The sequence below is a fragment of the Scophthalmus maximus genome, chromosome 10, assembly GCF_022379125.1.
Source record: "Scophthalmus maximus strain ysfricsl-2021 chromosome 10, ASM2237912v1, whole genome shotgun sequence".
NCBI classification, from domain to species: domain Eukaryota; kingdom Metazoa; phylum Chordata; class Actinopteri; order Pleuronectiformes; family Scophthalmidae; genus Scophthalmus; species Scophthalmus maximus.
In genome coordinates this window covers 23,770,873-23,789,192 of record NC_061524.1, presented here as the reverse complement: position 1 = coordinate 23,789,192, position 18,320 = coordinate 23,770,873, and the positions used below count along the sequence as shown (strand labels likewise).

At 41.7% G+C, this 18,320-nt stretch overlaps 1 protein-coding gene across 3 annotated transcripts in view; it reads left to right on the top strand.

Moving 5' to 3' along the window:
• grid1a (glutamate receptor, ionotropic, delta 1a) overlaps positions 1 to 16,876 on the top strand; it is a 200,870-nt gene extending 183,994 nt beyond the window's left edge. The window contains exons 11-17 of one of the 3 annotated variants that reach the window (XM_047335325.1): positions 340 to 670; positions 3,078 to 3,216; positions 9,325 to 9,520; positions 10,894 to 11,060; positions 12,935 to 13,175; positions 14,867 to 14,966; positions 15,991 to 16,876. In XM_047335325.1, coding sequence (XP_047191281.1) covers positions 340 to 670; positions 3,078 to 3,216; positions 9,325 to 9,520; positions 10,894 to 11,060; positions 12,935 to 13,175; positions 14,867 to 14,966; positions 15,991 to 16,502 — 1,686 coding nt within the window. In that variant the 3' untranslated portion in view covers positions 16,503 to 16,876. Of the gene's footprint in view, positions 1 to 339; positions 671 to 3,077; positions 3,217 to 9,324; positions 9,521 to 10,893; positions 11,061 to 12,934; positions 13,410 to 14,866; positions 14,967 to 15,990 lie in introns of all 3 variants that reach the window. The other 2 variants (XM_047335326.1, XM_035606862.2) reach the window with 2 other exon arrangements.
• Positions 16,877 to 18,320: the final 1,444 nt, after the last annotated feature.

The window sequence follows — 18,320 nt, the reverse complement described above, 5'->3', positions numbered from 1 at the left end:
AGAGCATGACGGTGTATATACATATGTATATGTGTGTGTTAATGGTAACAAAACACGAATAGGTTAAATGTGAAAAAATGGATTAAAATGTGCATCAATCTTTCCGATTGGGCCATTACCTTTAGAGATATGTCACAACACTGTTTCTATAGAAAAAGAGGGGAAAACGTTCCATTTGAAAAGTGGAAAGTTAGCATAATGATGACACAGATCGACAAATGATCCCCACCTCTTAAATGGTGCACTTATCTTTCAGTGTCTTTTTCTAACAGCACATAAGGAATGTCCAGGTACGTTATTAAATTACTAAAATGCAAACATGTGCCTCTCCTTCCACAGCGTGCTGACTTGGCAATATCGGCCATCACCATCACCCCGGAGCGTGAGAGCGTGGTGGATTTCAGCAAGCGCTACCTCGACTATTCAGTTGGAATCCTGATGCACAAGTCAGAGGAAAAGATCAACATTTTCTCTTTGTTGGCGCCATTTGATCTGGCAGTGTGGGCTTGCATTGCCGCAGCCATCCCTGTAGTGGGCATCATGATCTTCCTGCTCAGGCGCATCCAGGCAGTGCGATGCCAGAACAGTGCAGGAGGACATCCGCCACCTTCTGTCTCCACTTCACTTCAGAGCGCCATCTGGATCGTCTACGGTGCCTTTGTGCAACAAGGTGGGTAATATAGTTTGAGTCAGAACACAAAAACATTCAAGGACAGCAGTTACAAATGAGGTCTTTGACATATACTGGGCACCAAAGCATGGCAGCTTTTCATCTCTTTAGTGTGTGTGTGTGTGTGTGTGTGTGTGTGCGTGTGTGTGTGCGTTTGCCTTTGGCCTTCAGTGTCACCAACTACTATTCATGCAGTTTTTAAAAGCAAAACACCTTTAAATCAAAAATAGAAATAAAACCATTTCATCATAGACACAGCCAATTAAACGTTCATGTGGATGTTAGTATACAATAAATGCTGATTTAGTCGTGAGTCCGTTTGATGCACATCGCCCACCCTAGCATTTTCTAAAGGTGCCCTTGTCAAGGAGAGAGTCCCATCTTTAGGCCTGGTGGACATCCAGGTATGTCTGGTTTGGATAAATAACGACTTCAGCAACTGAGGTTAAAGCCTGAATTTCATCTATCAAAGTCTGGCACGTTGCCTCTCAGCCTTTTTCAACTCAACACCCACCGTATTTCAAGTGAAGCTAAATTCCATGTCTTTTCCCTGCTGTTCCTTTTCCACACCTTGTTTCTGGCTCGTGTTCCTACATTGCCACTTTTTGTTCCAGTCAAGTAGATTGCATTTTTTTCTTGGGATGATGTAGGTCAATTTGATATGGATCTGCCTGCTGATGCATAGTGTGCCTTTGTCAGAGAGCATAAACTTGGCAGCCATACCCCCCCCTTTTGATTTGGTAATGATATGCCATCCCCTTCCTTGCATGTTCAGTGCAGATTAAACTATCCACTCACAGACACAGACGTTTCCTCCAAACAAGGACCACCCTTCCTTTGTTCTGTAAGGAGGTCAGGGGGATGTATGAAATCATTTGAAACTGTCTAGGAGAGTTTAAACAATTTATTACCAAGATGAATGCAACTGCACCAAAGTGGATTGTTGCAGTTGGGTAAGATCCAGTACGACTTCAAAATTCACATTCAACATTTGATGACCTTAAGAAATCAGTCAAAGCCATGTGTAATAAAAATGACTGATGCCTTAGCGCTACGCATCTGACAAGGCCTTCACTTTTTCCCCAAGTTGTCCTTAGGGTGCGGCTGTTTTGATTGTGACACTTTCAGACCCATATGTTTTCATTACATTTCACAATTCTGAATCTCTCAGCTGACATCCATATGACTTTACTATTTGAAATTACAATGTGCGCCAACATTTTTCTCATGCACTTCACAAGCTTTTTTTGTGGGGGGAGGGGGTGTTTTGAGAGAAAGTGTCAGTGTGACAGGGAAAAAGTGAGGAAAACAAAGTCAAAGTGACGAAACAGTCTTTTACCCTTCAAAGAAAAGAAAGAAAAGCATATCAACACATATGAAGCAAACATCCTTGAAAAGGCAGGAAGAAGAATGAATATTAATGATTAGTACTTTAAATGGTAAATGGTTTCCAAAACACGTAATAAAACAAATCATTAAAATGGACTGTAATGAGTTTTATCCCTACGATGAGAAATTACAGCTATTAACACATTTAACTCCAAGTATTTATATGTATATATATATATATATACAGTATATATATATATATATATATATATATATATATATATATATATATATATATATATATATATATATATACAGTATATGTATATATATATAGCAACAAAATTCCGTTCAGATTTGCACTTGTCTGGTGTATGTGGAATGACAATAAAGACAGTCTATCTATCTTTCTGTCTGTGGGCAATTAGATTACCAACTTATCACTAGTTAATTCACCCATTAATCAATTAATACAATTTTATTTGAATAGCCCATATTCAAATATCACTATTTGCCTCAAAGGGCTTAATATCTGTACAAGCTCTGACATCCTCTGTCCTTAATTTCTAGTAATTTCAAAAGACAAATGCTCAAATTTGGACAAAAACAGAATAACTCAATAGGTTTCATCATTGGCATCCCTATTAATAATAAATTGCGATAATACGGTGTCAAAATAATCACTTTACTCAACAGAAAAGAAAAAAAAACAAATGTATCTATTTTCTCCTAGTACATGAAAATGTTCTAAAAGCGTTTTTGAAATGCAAGATTATTTAAGCATAAGGTATTTCTTGGCTCTCATAATACAAACGCTAATTGAAATGATAAAATCAGACCACAATAACCGGATAATAATAGTAATAAACTTTTCCTACACTTACCCACTTGTACTTCTGTCACTTATTTTACATACCTATGACTGTGTTGCTGGGATTGCAGTTTGTATCATATCCTGAGTGTTTATGCTAAATTTGAGATGAGAGATCGTTGTATCAGATACTTTGTGGTGATAGGCAATGTGATGCTGTACAGAGCACTGTGGATGATGATGGGATGTGCCTCTGCACCTCCACAGGCAGCGACTCCATCCTAGGGTCAGTTGCTCTGCGGATCGTCATGGGCAGCTGGTGGCTCTTCACCCTCATCGTGTGCTCGTCCTACACAGCGAACCTGGCTGCCTACCTCACAGTGTCACGCATGGACAATGCTGTCAGGTGAGACACAATACCTCCAATTATTTTTGAACTTGATTCACTCCTTGTGGAGCCTCAACAGTACTGGATTCAAATTGCAAAAAGAGGCAGAGATATTGTCACGTTTTATTCCATGTTTTGGGGGCCCCCAATACCGGGAGCAACAGCCCCATCTCAGGAAAAAAATCATATAAAGGCATGTTAAACATGCAGCAAAATATCCATGCAGCAAAATATTTCATGCATATGAAAGCAAATTTTTACAACCAAACCTTGCAGACCAACAGCCAAAGAAGAACAAAGGAAAAGATCAACTCAAATAGCGACATGCATACATGATGTCCTGTCTTCTCTGTTTTGTCATGATAGATTGGGTTTAAGTCCATAATTCCGCTGCTGTTAACTAGTACAAGGATTTTTTTGGACAGAAATTTGTCGGTAATTATCTCAACGTGACATTCGTCGCACTTCCAGGGTCACGTTTTGCCAGTAACCGATAGGGGTTTGATTTGTTAGAATCTTTTTTGTATACAGAGGTCTGTTGAGCTCACTTCTTTCCAACTCTATACCCACAGATTTTTTTTCTCATTTTCAAACTCTTGGTCTTTAGACCAAACCAATGGGTTTGGGAGACAATTTATCAGATTTTTAGCTGCTCCCTCTGCATCCACAAAAGATCTTTGTACGATTGTCTTTCACTATCACAGTTGTACCTCTGAGATGTTCGGCTCTAAATCCTCTGCAGTCGTGTGTGTGTGGGTGTAACATGTTTATTATAGTAAGGTAAGGTTAGTAAGGGTTGTTTCATGGAAACATGTAGGATTTTTTTCGTAGGTTTTTCTTGAGGTCGCCTTCATTATACTGTTCAACTGCAGGAACAGGTGCTGTGGCTGATCCGTGTGCATCTCTCATCAGCCGCACTCCGTACAGAGAGGTTGGCCTTTTCTGTCATTTCTGACCCGCTGCCTAACAACTAGCCTGTCCTCGGTCCAAATGTTATTTGTCAGTGAATACAATTTTGTGTGCCGTCTCTCCCCTAAGAACGGACGGAGAGGCGTTTGATTACATTGGGTCTGTCTTCTGCAAATAGTGACATGTGGACATGTGAGGACAGGGAGCGAATGCTAAGCAGCACCCAGCTCACCTGTGATGAGCGCTTGTCTGTGTGTGTGTGTGTGTGTGTGTGTGTGCGTGCGTGTTTATTTGTTTGTTTGGATTGGCAATTACTTGAACTTTCTCAAAGTACATTTGGTACAGTTTAGGGAATGGAATCTGTGACTGTGTCTCACTAGTAGTAGTAGTTTCCCGAGGGAAATTCAGGCATCCAGCAGCATTAACGAACATACATACATTAAACATGCATCAATCCTACATGAAATAAAAATACAAAATTAAATATTAAACTATAAAAAAACTAGCTTATGACCGTGCAAAACGGGAACAGTGCAAATGGATGTGCAAATGAAGGTAGAAATAAATTGTCCTATTCTATTGTCCTCCCTGCCTTGACCAGGAGCTGTTGTACAGTCTGATGGCCGGGGGACTGTTGGTGGAGCTGGACTGGGACAGCAGTCGGCCACTGAACACACTCCTCTGCCTGGTGAAGGTGTTGCCCAGTATGGACAGCAGTTTGTTTGTAGGAGACAGTCTTTCTTTGTGCTTCATTGCTTTTTCTGACATGCATAACACACTTCTAAAACTGCCCGGCATCAGATGGTTGCAGTCGTGTTGTAGGGCCACACCATGCAGTAGATTCATGATGAGATATTATGTCGTTGCACCAGTGAACAACCTCATTCTCATCATGTTGTCATCCTCAGGCATTCCTCCAGAATAGTTCAATCTCAAATAGTGTGACTTGACAGTGGACTTAAAGACGGTGGGTCCTAATTAGCCATTATAGGATCTCTCTGGCACACCCATGATGGATGTTCTGTTATGAAATCATTGTTTATCAAAAAAACACAAAACGCAGATGTAATTTGCCACATAAATCACAAGGCGCGCTTCAGTCCATAATTATCCTGAATCTTACTTTTGTAAATTGGATAAATGGTTGGATTTAACTCTAGTTCTATGAAGACAAATTAAGCCACTTAAGATATACATTTTCATGAAAAACTCATTTCAACTAACAGTTACGCAGAGAAAACTTACTTTTAAGAGGCAACAGTCCGGACAGGGCTCAGGGTGGACAGCTGGGTGTGTGTGCATCTCCATAACAGAGAAAACTGTCAGGAGAGTTGGAAATCACCTCTATTAGTGAGGGAGAGTAAGCTTCATTTCTGTGAAAAGCTTTGCATGCATTTTGGGATAAGCTATGGTGATATATTGGGTGGGGGGGACTTTGGTTTAAATAAAACCTGTTGACCAAAGCTCTTCAAATAATTCTAAAAGGCTGGATATACCTCCAAATTATGCACATCTGAAATTCATCCCCATTCTCTAGAAATGTTTGTCGTGAAAGTGTTGGCAGTGTGTCCTCCAGCATAAATCCAATGTTCAAACCTTGGAAGATTCTGACAGACATACAGTAACTTGAATTTTGAAATGATCTGGACTAAGTTTATCTGCAGTCCAGCAAAAGAGATGATATACACTCCTCTCTCACACTGTGTGTGTGCGGCAACTACCGATGCGATGCGATTCACACCCCAATCGTGATGCGATTCAACGCAGTGTGATTCAACACAGTGCAATTCGATGTGATACAATGTGATTGGACAATTCAAAGGAATGATGCGGCTCAAATCAATGAGTTTGATTATTCATTATGCTCAACACTCAGCAGCAGGTGCATAACTCAGCAGTGAGTGGCACAAAGCAGTTTTTATATTCTATTGTTTAAAAGGGGTGGAGGGGTTTGAAACCTCCGTTCTCTGTAACTATAGACTGGATATCTTTACACAGCCTCAGTTGTTGTCTTTGATCGAGCGGAGCTGTCATCCAGCGGGGTGGCAACAACTTGCATTACTTTGCTCACCGTCACCACTATCGGGCGTACCAGCTGTTAATCAATCCGAACCCGAGGCGGAGGGGGAAGCCGGTTTACTGACAGACGCGTCCACGGTCGCACCGCGTCGTCCCTTCAGGTGAGCTATGAGCAGTGATGGACTGGGATCAAAAAAGGACCCTGGCAATTTGCAATACACACCGGCCCTATTTTCAAACCCTACAACAACAACCCCGCTTAAATCTAGACATAAAAGCCATACAGACTGACGGAATGCAGAAATTCGCAACACACTCTTACGACACACACTATCGCTACAGCCAGCGCCCACACACAGAACCGACAGCTAGCGCAGATTTTTACAGAGATTGGATTGGATTCAAATTGCTTGCTCCCCCCACAGAAGGCTACAGGCAACAGGCTGTGACAGTCTGACTGTGAATTCACTTTTTCAGACTGAGTTTGACAACTCAGACAACAGTTTTAAATTCTCAACTGTTGCTTCTCCATCAAATGTCAAGCTGGAGGCATTTACTTGTGTCCTGAAGTGCATGTGGTGGTCGTCCATTGGCTTTCATCAGTGGGAAATTACGAGGATCCAGACACGCTACATCAGCATAAAGTTCTCTTTGCTGCAGGAACCGGCGATTCATACATTCTGATGCTGCATGGAGAATGACGTCGTGGACATTGATTCTTCTTCAAATACTAATAATCGGATTTTACCGATGCAAACATTTAATAACCGATGCATCTCCATTTCTTTCTGAAATTGCATCGATTCACAGCTGCTCTACCGATGCACTCGCATCTTGCCCGCGCGGCTTTCGGTAAATAAGCCTCCATCAAATGGCTTTGCCTTGGGACACAGAGGTGACAACGTTTCCTCATACAGCGCGACATTGAAGCTGTGTGCATTTTCCTCAGAGGAGCAAAAGAGAGGAGTAGTTTCATGGATTGATTAATACTAAATAAGTAAACACTCTAGTTTTTGTTTTTAATAATTGTTGAGTGTGATGTCTAATTATAGATTTATAAAGCCAGAAAGTAATCGTGACCAACTGTGCAGCCAAATTAGTGCCTTTGTTTCAACTGGAACACCTTAGAGGAAATGAGTGACATTCATACGCAAGAGAAGAATAGTTTCGCATCTATGGAGCCCTGCGGGACAGAGACGGAGAAAGAAGAGTTGTGTGTGTGTGTGCATGCGTGCGTGTGTGTGTGTGTGTGTGTGTGTGTGTGCGTGTGTGTGTGTCTGTGTGTGTGTGTGTGTGCGTGCGTGTGTGTATGTGTTTGTGTGTGTGTGTGTGTGTGTGTGTTTGTGTGTGTGTGTGTGTGTGTGTGGTGGGGGGCACGGTGTTTTTTGCTGTGCTTCTTTAATCTTTGTTCAGCCATTGTAAGTAATGCACAGAGTGTCTGGTGAGACCTCTGTGTATTGATCACAAATCAAAGTGTACGTTGCATTGCTTTGAAAAAGGAAAGCAAAACATGGAAAAGCGCAGTGGGTGACAGATGTCCACTGTTTACTTCAAATTGTCTGCATTATAATAATACTTACAAATTGTTTAATTTAACTGTACCATCTGCCTATTGTTTCTTTAATTATTGGGCCTTTTAGTTATGCTACTTACTCCAGCTGGTGGATCTAAATATTTATAGTGTTGATTTATCTGGAATATATAATTCATAGGTCAGAACGCTTGTGTAGTTGCATAAAAAGTAAGCCAGTAAAGCGGAACATTTGACTCTATGCAGTAAAGCTTGCAGTTTGATATGACAGACTAAGCTGGAGACCACGGAATATCTCATCAGCTGTTTGTCTCTCTCGCTTGCTCTCTCTCCAACACCCACTGCCACACCATATAGGCTTCTAATTAAATGGCTGAGTAAATCCAACAATATAGAGATAAGCAATTGCATTCTCTTATTTTTTGGGGGGGTGGGGGGATGGAGAGAAATACATCAAAGTTTTGTAAACATCCTGCTGCTTCTCGAGAGTATTTGGACTTTGTGCATGTGCTACATTTCCTTCACAGAGGCAGCGTTTCAAACATCGACCCAGTGCAAGTTACAGCGGAGGCCAATGTTCCGGGTAGATTGTCATTCAAATTACATTGGAAGCAAACTCAAATTACAAGGACATTGGCATTTAGCAAATACGATGCAGTACAAAATTGGCAATTATCTTTACATATAAAAAAAAGACCGCTGCTGCGAGGAGCCTCACTTCTTATTGCTCACACAGCAGCTGCATAATGGGCGTTTCAATCAGGAGGGGCGCGTTTGGACGTGAGGTGTGTATAGTGCGAATTGCTCACGGAGAGTAGATTTGAATCTGGTGCAGACTCTTCTGGGGGTTAATATCCAATCATAGGATGAACCCCCACAATCCGTCTGAAACGTAACCACCTAACCTGGTCATCATTACTCTGGCTGCAGTCATGATGCTGGCAGTGCTGGAGAGAGTGCCGGTCGGTGACAGCGTTGGTGAAGACGCAGGCGTCACGCAGGCAGCTGATGTGGTTGATAAAGGACGCGCTGATTAGTCGTCTGCTCGGCTCCAAAGTACATTGGAAAGGAAGGTGCTAGATTTAGGCTTGCACATTTAATGGAGTGAACCAGGAGGGGGTTTAAAGCTAGATTTTTTAAATGGAGGGAAAATGTTCTATATGAAAGGATTTTTAAAAGTGAAAAGGCTGAGGTGGGTTAACGAATGCAAGTGGAGAGGAGTGTTTCCCGAGTCACTGATGTTTCTTGAGACATGGTTGTGATTTTAATAGCACAGATATTGAAAGCATAATAACTTTACAACAGGTCATGCGTGTTAAAAAAATAATGGTATGAGACAGTAACACACTATTTACTGTATCAGAACCCCGAAGGCACAAGATGTTAAAGTTAATGAGACAGAAGATTGAAACCTGATAAACCTGTGTTTTTTACAAAAGATTAGTGCGAGAGAGAAAAAAAAAGGCTGTTTGAAGAAGTCGCTTTGCAAACACTTGTGAATATCAGACAGTAAATTTACATACAGCGTGTATTATCCATGCAAAACTCTATTTAGAATCTATATCTAGCTTACTTTGATAAAGAGATCAAAGAAAATAGATTTTATAGCTTTTCCTATTTTTAATAAGATCTGGTGAACTAACTCTGTACTGGGATCCCGACTGCAGGTCGTTCCAGGACCTGTCCAAGCAGGTGGATGTGGTTTACGGCACCGTGAGGGATTCGGCCGTGTACGAGTATTTCCGGGCCAAAGGCACCAACCCTCTGGAGCAGGACAGCACGTTCGCCGAGCTCTGGAAGACCATCAACAAGAACAACGGTTTCGAGAACTCTGTCTCTGGCCCATCGGAGGGCATCAAGAAGGCGAGTGTTCATTTTGGTCTTTATAAATAACAATATGTTAAAGCCCTTTAAACTCATGTTGCCTGGTAGATTTCTGCAGGCGTCTTTTCAGTGAGCCAGTCCTTGGGAAACCAAACAACAATCATTTATTCCTCATTGGCATGTGGTCAACACAGTCGATACATTATTACAAGTCAGGGTCAATTAAATCTGTCGTTTCTGTAGTGTTAATGATAGAACACAGGCCAGTTTGGCCCCATTAAGTAAAACATAGTTAGATTTCATTTAAAAGAAAGAAGCAGCCAATGAAGGGATTACTTTTTCTTCCACAAACTGTAAATACTTATGAATTACAGAAATTAATTAAATACATAAACTACATTATATATAAATACAAGCTCGGCCTTGATGATAATTGGCTGCAGCACTTTATCATCAAACTACCAGGTAGGACTAAACTTTTATGTGAGTAAAGGGATATTTTTAATCTAGTGGATTGTGAGGGATTTTAATTATTCTCAGCTAAATTAACTTTTAATGTTCTCTCTCTTTCCTGCCTCCCTCAAACAAAAACAAACGCGCACTCATCCGCACAGACACACTAAGAAAGAGCAGACTGAAGAATAATCCATAATTAAACAGATGACAGTGGAGTCTAGACTCTATATTCACTTTGAAAGCATTAAACAACTTAATCATTTGAGCAGCTAACTGCATTCAGTCAAGTCAGGCCAGTTGCCTCGATTCATATATACAGGGAAAATCACTGCTCTCAGTTTGCACTCTAAACATATGTATTTATTCACAGGTATTAAAAGACTATATTAATACATTGTTACCAACAAACCTCTGTATGTGTCTCACCGCTTTGGCTGGGAATGTGATTTTAGTGTGTGTGTGATTCATTTAAGGTTAATTTAATATGAGGTGAAAACTCTAGTTAACATGCATTTGTTGTCTAAATAGAAAAGCCAGACAGGTGTGTGCAAACAGACCCAAAATCCAGAAGGATTTCCTCTGCCGTTGTTTCACACAGTCGGCACTTGAGTCTGCAGCACGTTACTGTGTCTCTGAAAATGAGCTACACACACATGAATGCTAAGCTAGAAATAACAAAAAAACATGAGCAGGGAAAAGTTAACAGATGAGCAGATGTTGAACAGGAATGAATTCTGAATGAATGCATTTTAGATAAACAGATAACTGACATTGATTTCTTGCTGTTTATTATCAAGTGGGTCATGTTTTTGCTTGCCTGTACAGTACGGTCTTTGTCTCTGATGAAGATCAGCCTATAAAGAGTGTTCCAAGCAAAGCTAGTGTCACTCTGCTTTGGACAAGTCTTCATCTAGTTCACTTCATCTGTGAATTATGTGAACGTTCCAAATGTCCAGGCAAAGCGAGAGTCGTATGCGTTTCTGTGGGACATGGCGGTGGTGGAGTACGCTGCTCTGACGGACGACGACTGCACGCTGACCGTGACAGGGACCAGCATGAGCACCCGAGGCTACGGCATGGCCCTGCAGCACGGCAGTCCCTATAGAGACCTCTTCTCCCAGAAGTACGTATATCTACTATCCTACCGTGTATACACTTTATACTAGGGATGGGACGATACTACTTTTTCTTGTCCGATCCGACACCTGTTACCTTGAGTATCTGACGATACCGATCCGATACTAATCTGATACAATCTTTTCCCCACTTGTAAAATAAAATATTAACAATGCATTGTTCAGGATGCACTTTGCTTAACCTAGCCATCTAAAACCTCATACTCACTGTAAGACAAATAATCAACTCCCCTAAAGGAGACATACTGTACAGCAACATGACTGAGTTATGGAATACTGCTATTAAATTCCTCACAGAACTTTTGGCAGAATGTTTTATGGTCAGCACCGTTCAAACAAGCAAAAAACGAATTGAACTGTGAACTGTTAATTAAATAATCATAAATTAACATAAAAATATGATGCCGGAATGTTGTTCAAGGCTTAGTAGATACGTAAATAGGCATTTATTTGGTATGTCATGGTAAATGTATCGGATCGCATTTTAACTTCTTATTTATTCCGAAATCGGATCCAGTCATTTTGGCCAACTTTGCCCCGATACCGATATGGAATATAGGATCGGAACATCCCTACTTCATACTATGTAGTGATATATATACAGATTTTGAGCTACATATCGGTTTTAAAAAAAAACTTTGAATCGAAAGCAATTAAAGGAAATCCATGACATGGAACATGGTAGCTCATCGATAATTACTTTTGTACAAAGAGAACACATGGCCAGAGCTGTGAAAATGTGACCAAAGTTGTTCTAACCTGTATCTTCTCAACGCAGACGGAGCAGAACATATTTTATATGCTCAGTTCATACGGTCTGCCCATTGTTTTTGGTTAATTAATCAGTTTTGTTCTCCCAGGCAAAAGATGGAAGTCTTTTCAGCGCAGTCTTTCAAGAACGATATTAGTGAATTTCAAATCAGGAGAAGCTTTCAACATTCATGTGAAATGTATGTTCAGAACAAACACCCTCAGAAATCGGAGGATTGATCTTTGTGTACTGCGAACTGTGCTGCAGTGAAAGATCCTAAATACATGACCTGTAGGAAGAGCGATGTTGAATATTTGAAGGCGTCTGCTGCTGTGATGAATCATGAGTGTACACATGTATAAAAGATTTCATGTCAGAAGCTCTGGCAGCTGTGTGCACACATGTCTGTGCGCCTTTTTTGTTGTGAATGATTGTGCAGGCCCGGTGTTAAAGCACATACGTGCCAGTCACCGTTGAAGAGTGTCGAAAAAAACGACGGGATAGATTCACTGCCTTGCCTCTGTTGGTACTCAGCCGTCATCAGTCCCCACCAGGACATCCAGGCATCCCTTTCAGCCTTCTGTATGATAACTAATCGGCTGACTATACAAATTGAACTTCTTGGCTTCCACGCTCACACAGTTTGAAATGGAACCAATTCATCTTGCTATTGTTTTTCTCCGCGTTGTTTACACAGAACTGTTCGTCGAGCTCGTTAGCACCGGCGGCACGTTTTACAGGCCGCCGCTGTGCAAACTGCTGAGCGCAAGAGCACTTCACTCACTATGGATCTTAAATAAACTAGGAGTCGATGTTAATGCAGAGTGTAATTTAATTTTTAATTATGTTATGATCTACACAGTATTACCATGCAATTATAGTCCCCCAGAGCAGTCTCATGTCGATTTTACAATTCCCCTTCATGTTTGTCTATGAAAATTATTAGATTTTCCAATCTCTCTTTCAATTTCTTTGTAATGTGATTTGCTAAGTCATTAGCATTTAACATTATGTGAATAATAGTGTATTGAAGGCTTTGTGCAGTGTCCTGAGGGGTCACCACATGGCAATGTGCATGTGAAATGTCTCCTCGCTCTTGCCCCTCCACAGGATTTTGGAGCTCCAGGAGAAAGGTGACCTGGACATCCTGAAGCAGAAATGGTGGCCAAAGAAAGGCCGCTGTGACCTGCAGAGCTACCAAGATGCCCAGCCGGAGGGACGTGCGCTGCGTCTGCACAGCTTTGCCGGCGTGTTCTGCATCCTGGCTGCCGGGCTGCTGCTGGCCCTGCTGGTGGCCGCCCTGGAGACCTGGTGGAACAGCAACCACTGCCGCAGAGAGCAGCCCAAAGAGGTGACCACTGACAATTCGCCGGGCCAGGGCCCAGGCCTAAGCCTGCTAACCCAGAACCGGGCCATGGTGGGCACCACGGGTCCCCCTGCCCCTCCGAGGCCCTGGTCGAGACCCAGACCCCCGGGCCCCCCGGTCCTGCCCAGAGATGCCAGTGCCACACTCTACTTTATGGATCCAGCAGGCGCTGACGCCAGCCCCGATTTAGTAGAGCTGCAGTACACCCAGTTGTGATAGGTGTGCCCCGAATGATAGTCCAGACATCATGTGATCAATCTACTCATTCCTTCTCATGTTGGGAGAGAGGTTGGGGGGCTTGTTAGGGACATTCTCTTTCATACTGACACAAAGAAACATTGCCAACATTCTGAAAAATCAATCACAATCACCGGTGCCCACATGAGAGAACTGCAGCTGGAATGAATACAGTAAATATGACCTTGCATTGCAAATTCAAAAGCACATAGTGACATTGTACTTTTGAGTCAGCAAGTGCTTCAGCTGTGCATTAGCTCTCTTTAGCTAATCCATTCAAGTCTTAATGCTTTAGAGCTCCGACTTCATCTCGTCCCCTCAGCAGGAGGCGTCCAGACAAATAAGGCTTGACATGGATCCCTAAACTAAAGTGTGAGCACGAGCAGATAGTGAAAGAATCTGAGCCTTGACCTGCCTGTTTGAATCCAATAAGAACCACAGGCTCAGGACTCCCATTAAACACCCAGTCAAGAGTTTGAGTTACTGCTGGTGATTTATTCTATGTGTACAGTTGCTCTCATAATAACCACATACTGCTGTCATGTGAAATTCACATCAAACATCTCTGTCTCATTCATAGGACATAAGATGTGCCGGATATCTCGTTTGAGTATAACTCTTTTTTGTGCTCAAATTGGTTTGTAGACGGGTTTTTCAGCAAGTTTCCAGTGGAAATCGAACTTTTGAGACCATCAAACACTAATCGTCAGGCTTGATGATTGTTAAATAGAATGGTGGCAGGTTTTTGCAGCAAAAAAAAAAAAGCTTAAACAAAATGTGTCCAATCACAGCAACTTAATCTGCTCACTGACAGAAAGAAAACGCCAAACATTTTCAGGTTTGTGCTTCTGAAATATGAGTAGGTCTCCCATTTACTATTTTTCATTTGCGAAATTTTTATATCTTTTATAAGAATAGCATTTTTAAGACCTCTGGGAAAAATATGCAAGACTAAAATTATTTTACTCTTTCATATGTGTGTGTGTGTGTGTGTGTGTGTGTGTAGAAATATATATATAGCTTAAGACTGCGCCACAGTCATGAAGTCAAACTGCTCACAGCTTCGGCTCTTCATGCTACAAACATTTGACGGCACAAACATACAGTATGTGGAAATTATGACAGTCATTTTAAACTAAATCAACACATCAGCTATATAAAGGAATAGTTCACAATTTGGAAAATCTCCTCATTTGATTTCTTAGTTTGATACCAGTTGCCCTAACATTTTCCTTGACTCCTATATGTGAAATATTACATATTTCTCACAGAGGCAAGAGACTGGTTTAGATTTCTCATCCTATCGTCAGAGAGTGTTTTCCAAAATGCTGATCTATTCCTTTTATTGCCCAACTAGAAATTATCAATTGTAATTATATGTCAATATCCAGATTCAAAGGGGACCGTTTGGGTTATGTATCGTTGTCTGTGATTTCCAGCAGGTGACTAAGGATTACGCTCTGGAAATGGTTTCTGGTCCATTGACATATAATGACATTACGAGCACTTCACCTGAAGGGAGGCGGGACATGTGGACAGGTAGAGCGGGAGAGACTGGGAGGAGGCCAAGGTTCTTGACAAAGGTCAGGAGAAGCCTGACATGTTGTAATGGATGGTCATTGGCTGTGTCAGGGCAAAGGGGGTGGGGCATGGGGCCGGGCAGGGGTAGATTGTAGTGGCTTCATCTTTCATCTCACCCCATGGTGTCGCCTGTTATTTGCCTTTTTGGTTGTTCCTGTCGTCAGGGTGGCTTGACTTTAATTGGTGCATGAGTGGAGGGCAGGTCAAAAGTGAGCAAGGTGACATTAGTTGGAAAATGTGTTTGATGAAAATTGATACGCTCTTTTTTTTGGCCTCTCCCTCTCTTCTCCCATATTTGTGTCACCTTATTAAAGTCTCCTTCTTTGGAATTTGTGCATCCATTGCAGCCTGCCTTGTTATCAGCTGATGCTTTTCATGCAAGAGTCCCCTCCTGCAGATGTGTGGTCACCTAATTATAGGGAAAATTTAAACACTTCTGCATGAAGAGACATCTTCATTCAAGTTCATTTCAGACATGGACACATTACCTTTTTATGACCCAATGTGTAGGCTTCGGTGCTTTAAGGTAATGTTTCTCGTACAGTTAACTGCTTGACAAATCTCAGTGTATTAATCATTTATACATGTGAGATTCTTAAATGAAGCAGAAATAAGCCAGTGTGTTATTTCAGCATACTTCAGACTCACATTTACATTACTAGATGTGTGTTGTCTTACTGAATGACAGAGTAGCCGTGGTTGCATGTACTGTAGATAGTGGTTATTCTGCTGATAATGAAACAACCTTTGTAACCTGTCTTTTTCTGTCTTCTCTCACTCTCTATCCTCACCTTATCATTTCTTTTAAACTCTTAACCCCTTTCACTGCACATTCATTTTCACTTTTATTCTTTATCACATTGGTTTCTTAATTGCATTTATGCTCTCCCTTCCATTTAAACCTCTACCCACCATCCTTTCTCCGGGCTTCATTTATTTGACACACTCATTGTGGCTCTGGCTTTCTTTTCATCTTTTTTAGGACAAAGAGGTGAACCTGGAACAGGTCCACCACCGTTTGAACAGCCTCCTGGACGAGGACTTGGCCCACAAGCAGCTGCCAGGCCAGTCTATCGAGATATCTGCCCTGGACATTGGCAGCATGCAGCCCAGCCAGTCCCTGGAAGTCTTATCTGCTCGGGACTACCCTCGGGGGCCGCGGCCAATGTCCGTGACCACCTTCCTTCAGGAGGGTCATGGGCCAGGAAGGACACTGGGAGCAGCGGCTTGCAGGACCTTGCCCTTGCCCCTCAGCAGTGCCACCATGCCCTCTATCCGCTGCAAACACAGGGCACCCAACGGCAGCCTCTTCCGGCAGAGCCCAGTCAAGACACCCATGCCAATGTCCTACCAACCAGTGCCAGGAGGACCTATCCCAGAAGCCAGCGAGCCCAGCCATGGGACATCCATCTGAGCTCACCGAACATTCACAGACACTCAAGCTCAAAATGGAGAGCGGAACAGAGTGCTAACAGTGTGAAGAGATATAAATAAAACACTAAAAAAGGATTTTTATAACCAGTGATGGAGAGTCAGTGGGGCGACACATGACATGATACTGGGACTAAAATGTACATATTTGTAAGTACAAAGAGAGATAGAAGCAACATTAAAAAAGTGTATTTTGAATATCCTCAACAGTTGAGTTTAAAAAACAAAAATTATTGAAAAAAGTGACTGTTGAATGGCTTTGTAAATTTTGTTCTCAATAAATAAAGGTTCTTTGTGGTTATTTTCTAAGTGCCATGTTCAAAGATGTTGTCTTTCAGATTAACATTAACTGAATGTACTGTAAGAATTCATGACAAAAAGACATTTCACAGTTCAAAGACATTGGAAGAATTGATTTGTTTCATATGAAAAAAATAAAAAATAATACCAAAACAGATGTGTGCTTGAAAACATTTAGAAAATCAGTGTCATGCTGTCAGTGAGTATCTGTGACTTGTGGTCTTTAAGAGCTTACAGGAGGGTAATGGAAGCCACAAATGTTTAATGTCCCCCACTTTATAATTATTATAATAAATCAGGACTCGTATTAATGCTTAATTCTTAAAAAAGGTCTGCATTTCTGAAATGATACTCAAAACCTATCCATCCATTATCTGCGTACACCGTTTTATCCATTACGGGTTGCGGGGGGCTGGAGCCAATCCCAGCTGACATTCGGCGAGAGGGGGGGTACACCCTGGACAGGTCGTCAGCGTATCGCAGGGCCACATGGAGAGACAAACAACCATTCTCTCTTACACCTACGGTCAATTTAGAGATTTCCAATTAACCAAACCTCAATCTGCAGGTTGTTGGACTGTGGGAGGAAGCCAGAAACCAGGAGAGAACCCACACAGACACAGGGAGAACATGCAAACTCCCTGGATGGTCCGAAAAGGGATGCGACCAAGGACCTACTTGCTGTGAGGCGACAGTGCTGACCACTACACCAGACTTGGGCATATTATGCCATTTTCACATTTATTTCTCTAATCCCCTTTTTGTTCTTATTGCTGGAAGAGATTCGGAACTATCCCTGTTGCATAAACATTGCTTATTGGAAAATATGTTAGGAAACTAGTTTGGGGGAAATGGGTACATCACTTTAAACTGAAATCTGTAAAACCAATAATCTTTTGGAAGAAAAAAACATAAAGGTCACAAGTGGGAGCTCCTTGCCACATATTTAATTTGATGGTCTGTAAGTTTTGATGTGCATTTGGTAGAATTTCATCCTTACGAGTTCCAGCCAACAATTATGACTGGGGAGAGGCAGAATTACACCCAAAAACATAAATATTGACCGTTCTACCAAAGTTTAATCTGTTTGATACCAACTGATAATTTGACCAACTGACAATTGTGCCCCTATGGACCAACTTGGCACAACTATCAACACACACACACAAAAGGGGAAACAGAAAACTGTCCGTTTGGGGATGGAGGTTAATTGCATGCATTGGGGCCAACTCATAACCCACCTTCACACCACCAGTAGCACCAGCAGACCTACATGGGAACAAACTGGGAGCAGAAGCCAGCGCCGGCACAAGGGGCCCCACATGAACATGACAGTCGGAAAAGGTCCAGTAAAGATGTCCAGAATCTGAGACCAACCGTAAATCATCCAGTCAAACAGATCAGACCAAGACAAAATGTCATTGACTCATGTACAACAGTTACAACTATTTGGTTTTGACAATAAAAGTAAATACTCTATAGCTATTAGTCTATTGCTCATTCGGAGAATCTATGGGAAATGAATCGGCAACTGTTGACAAATTGTGTGTAATAATATGGTAGATAATAGTGTAAAGTATT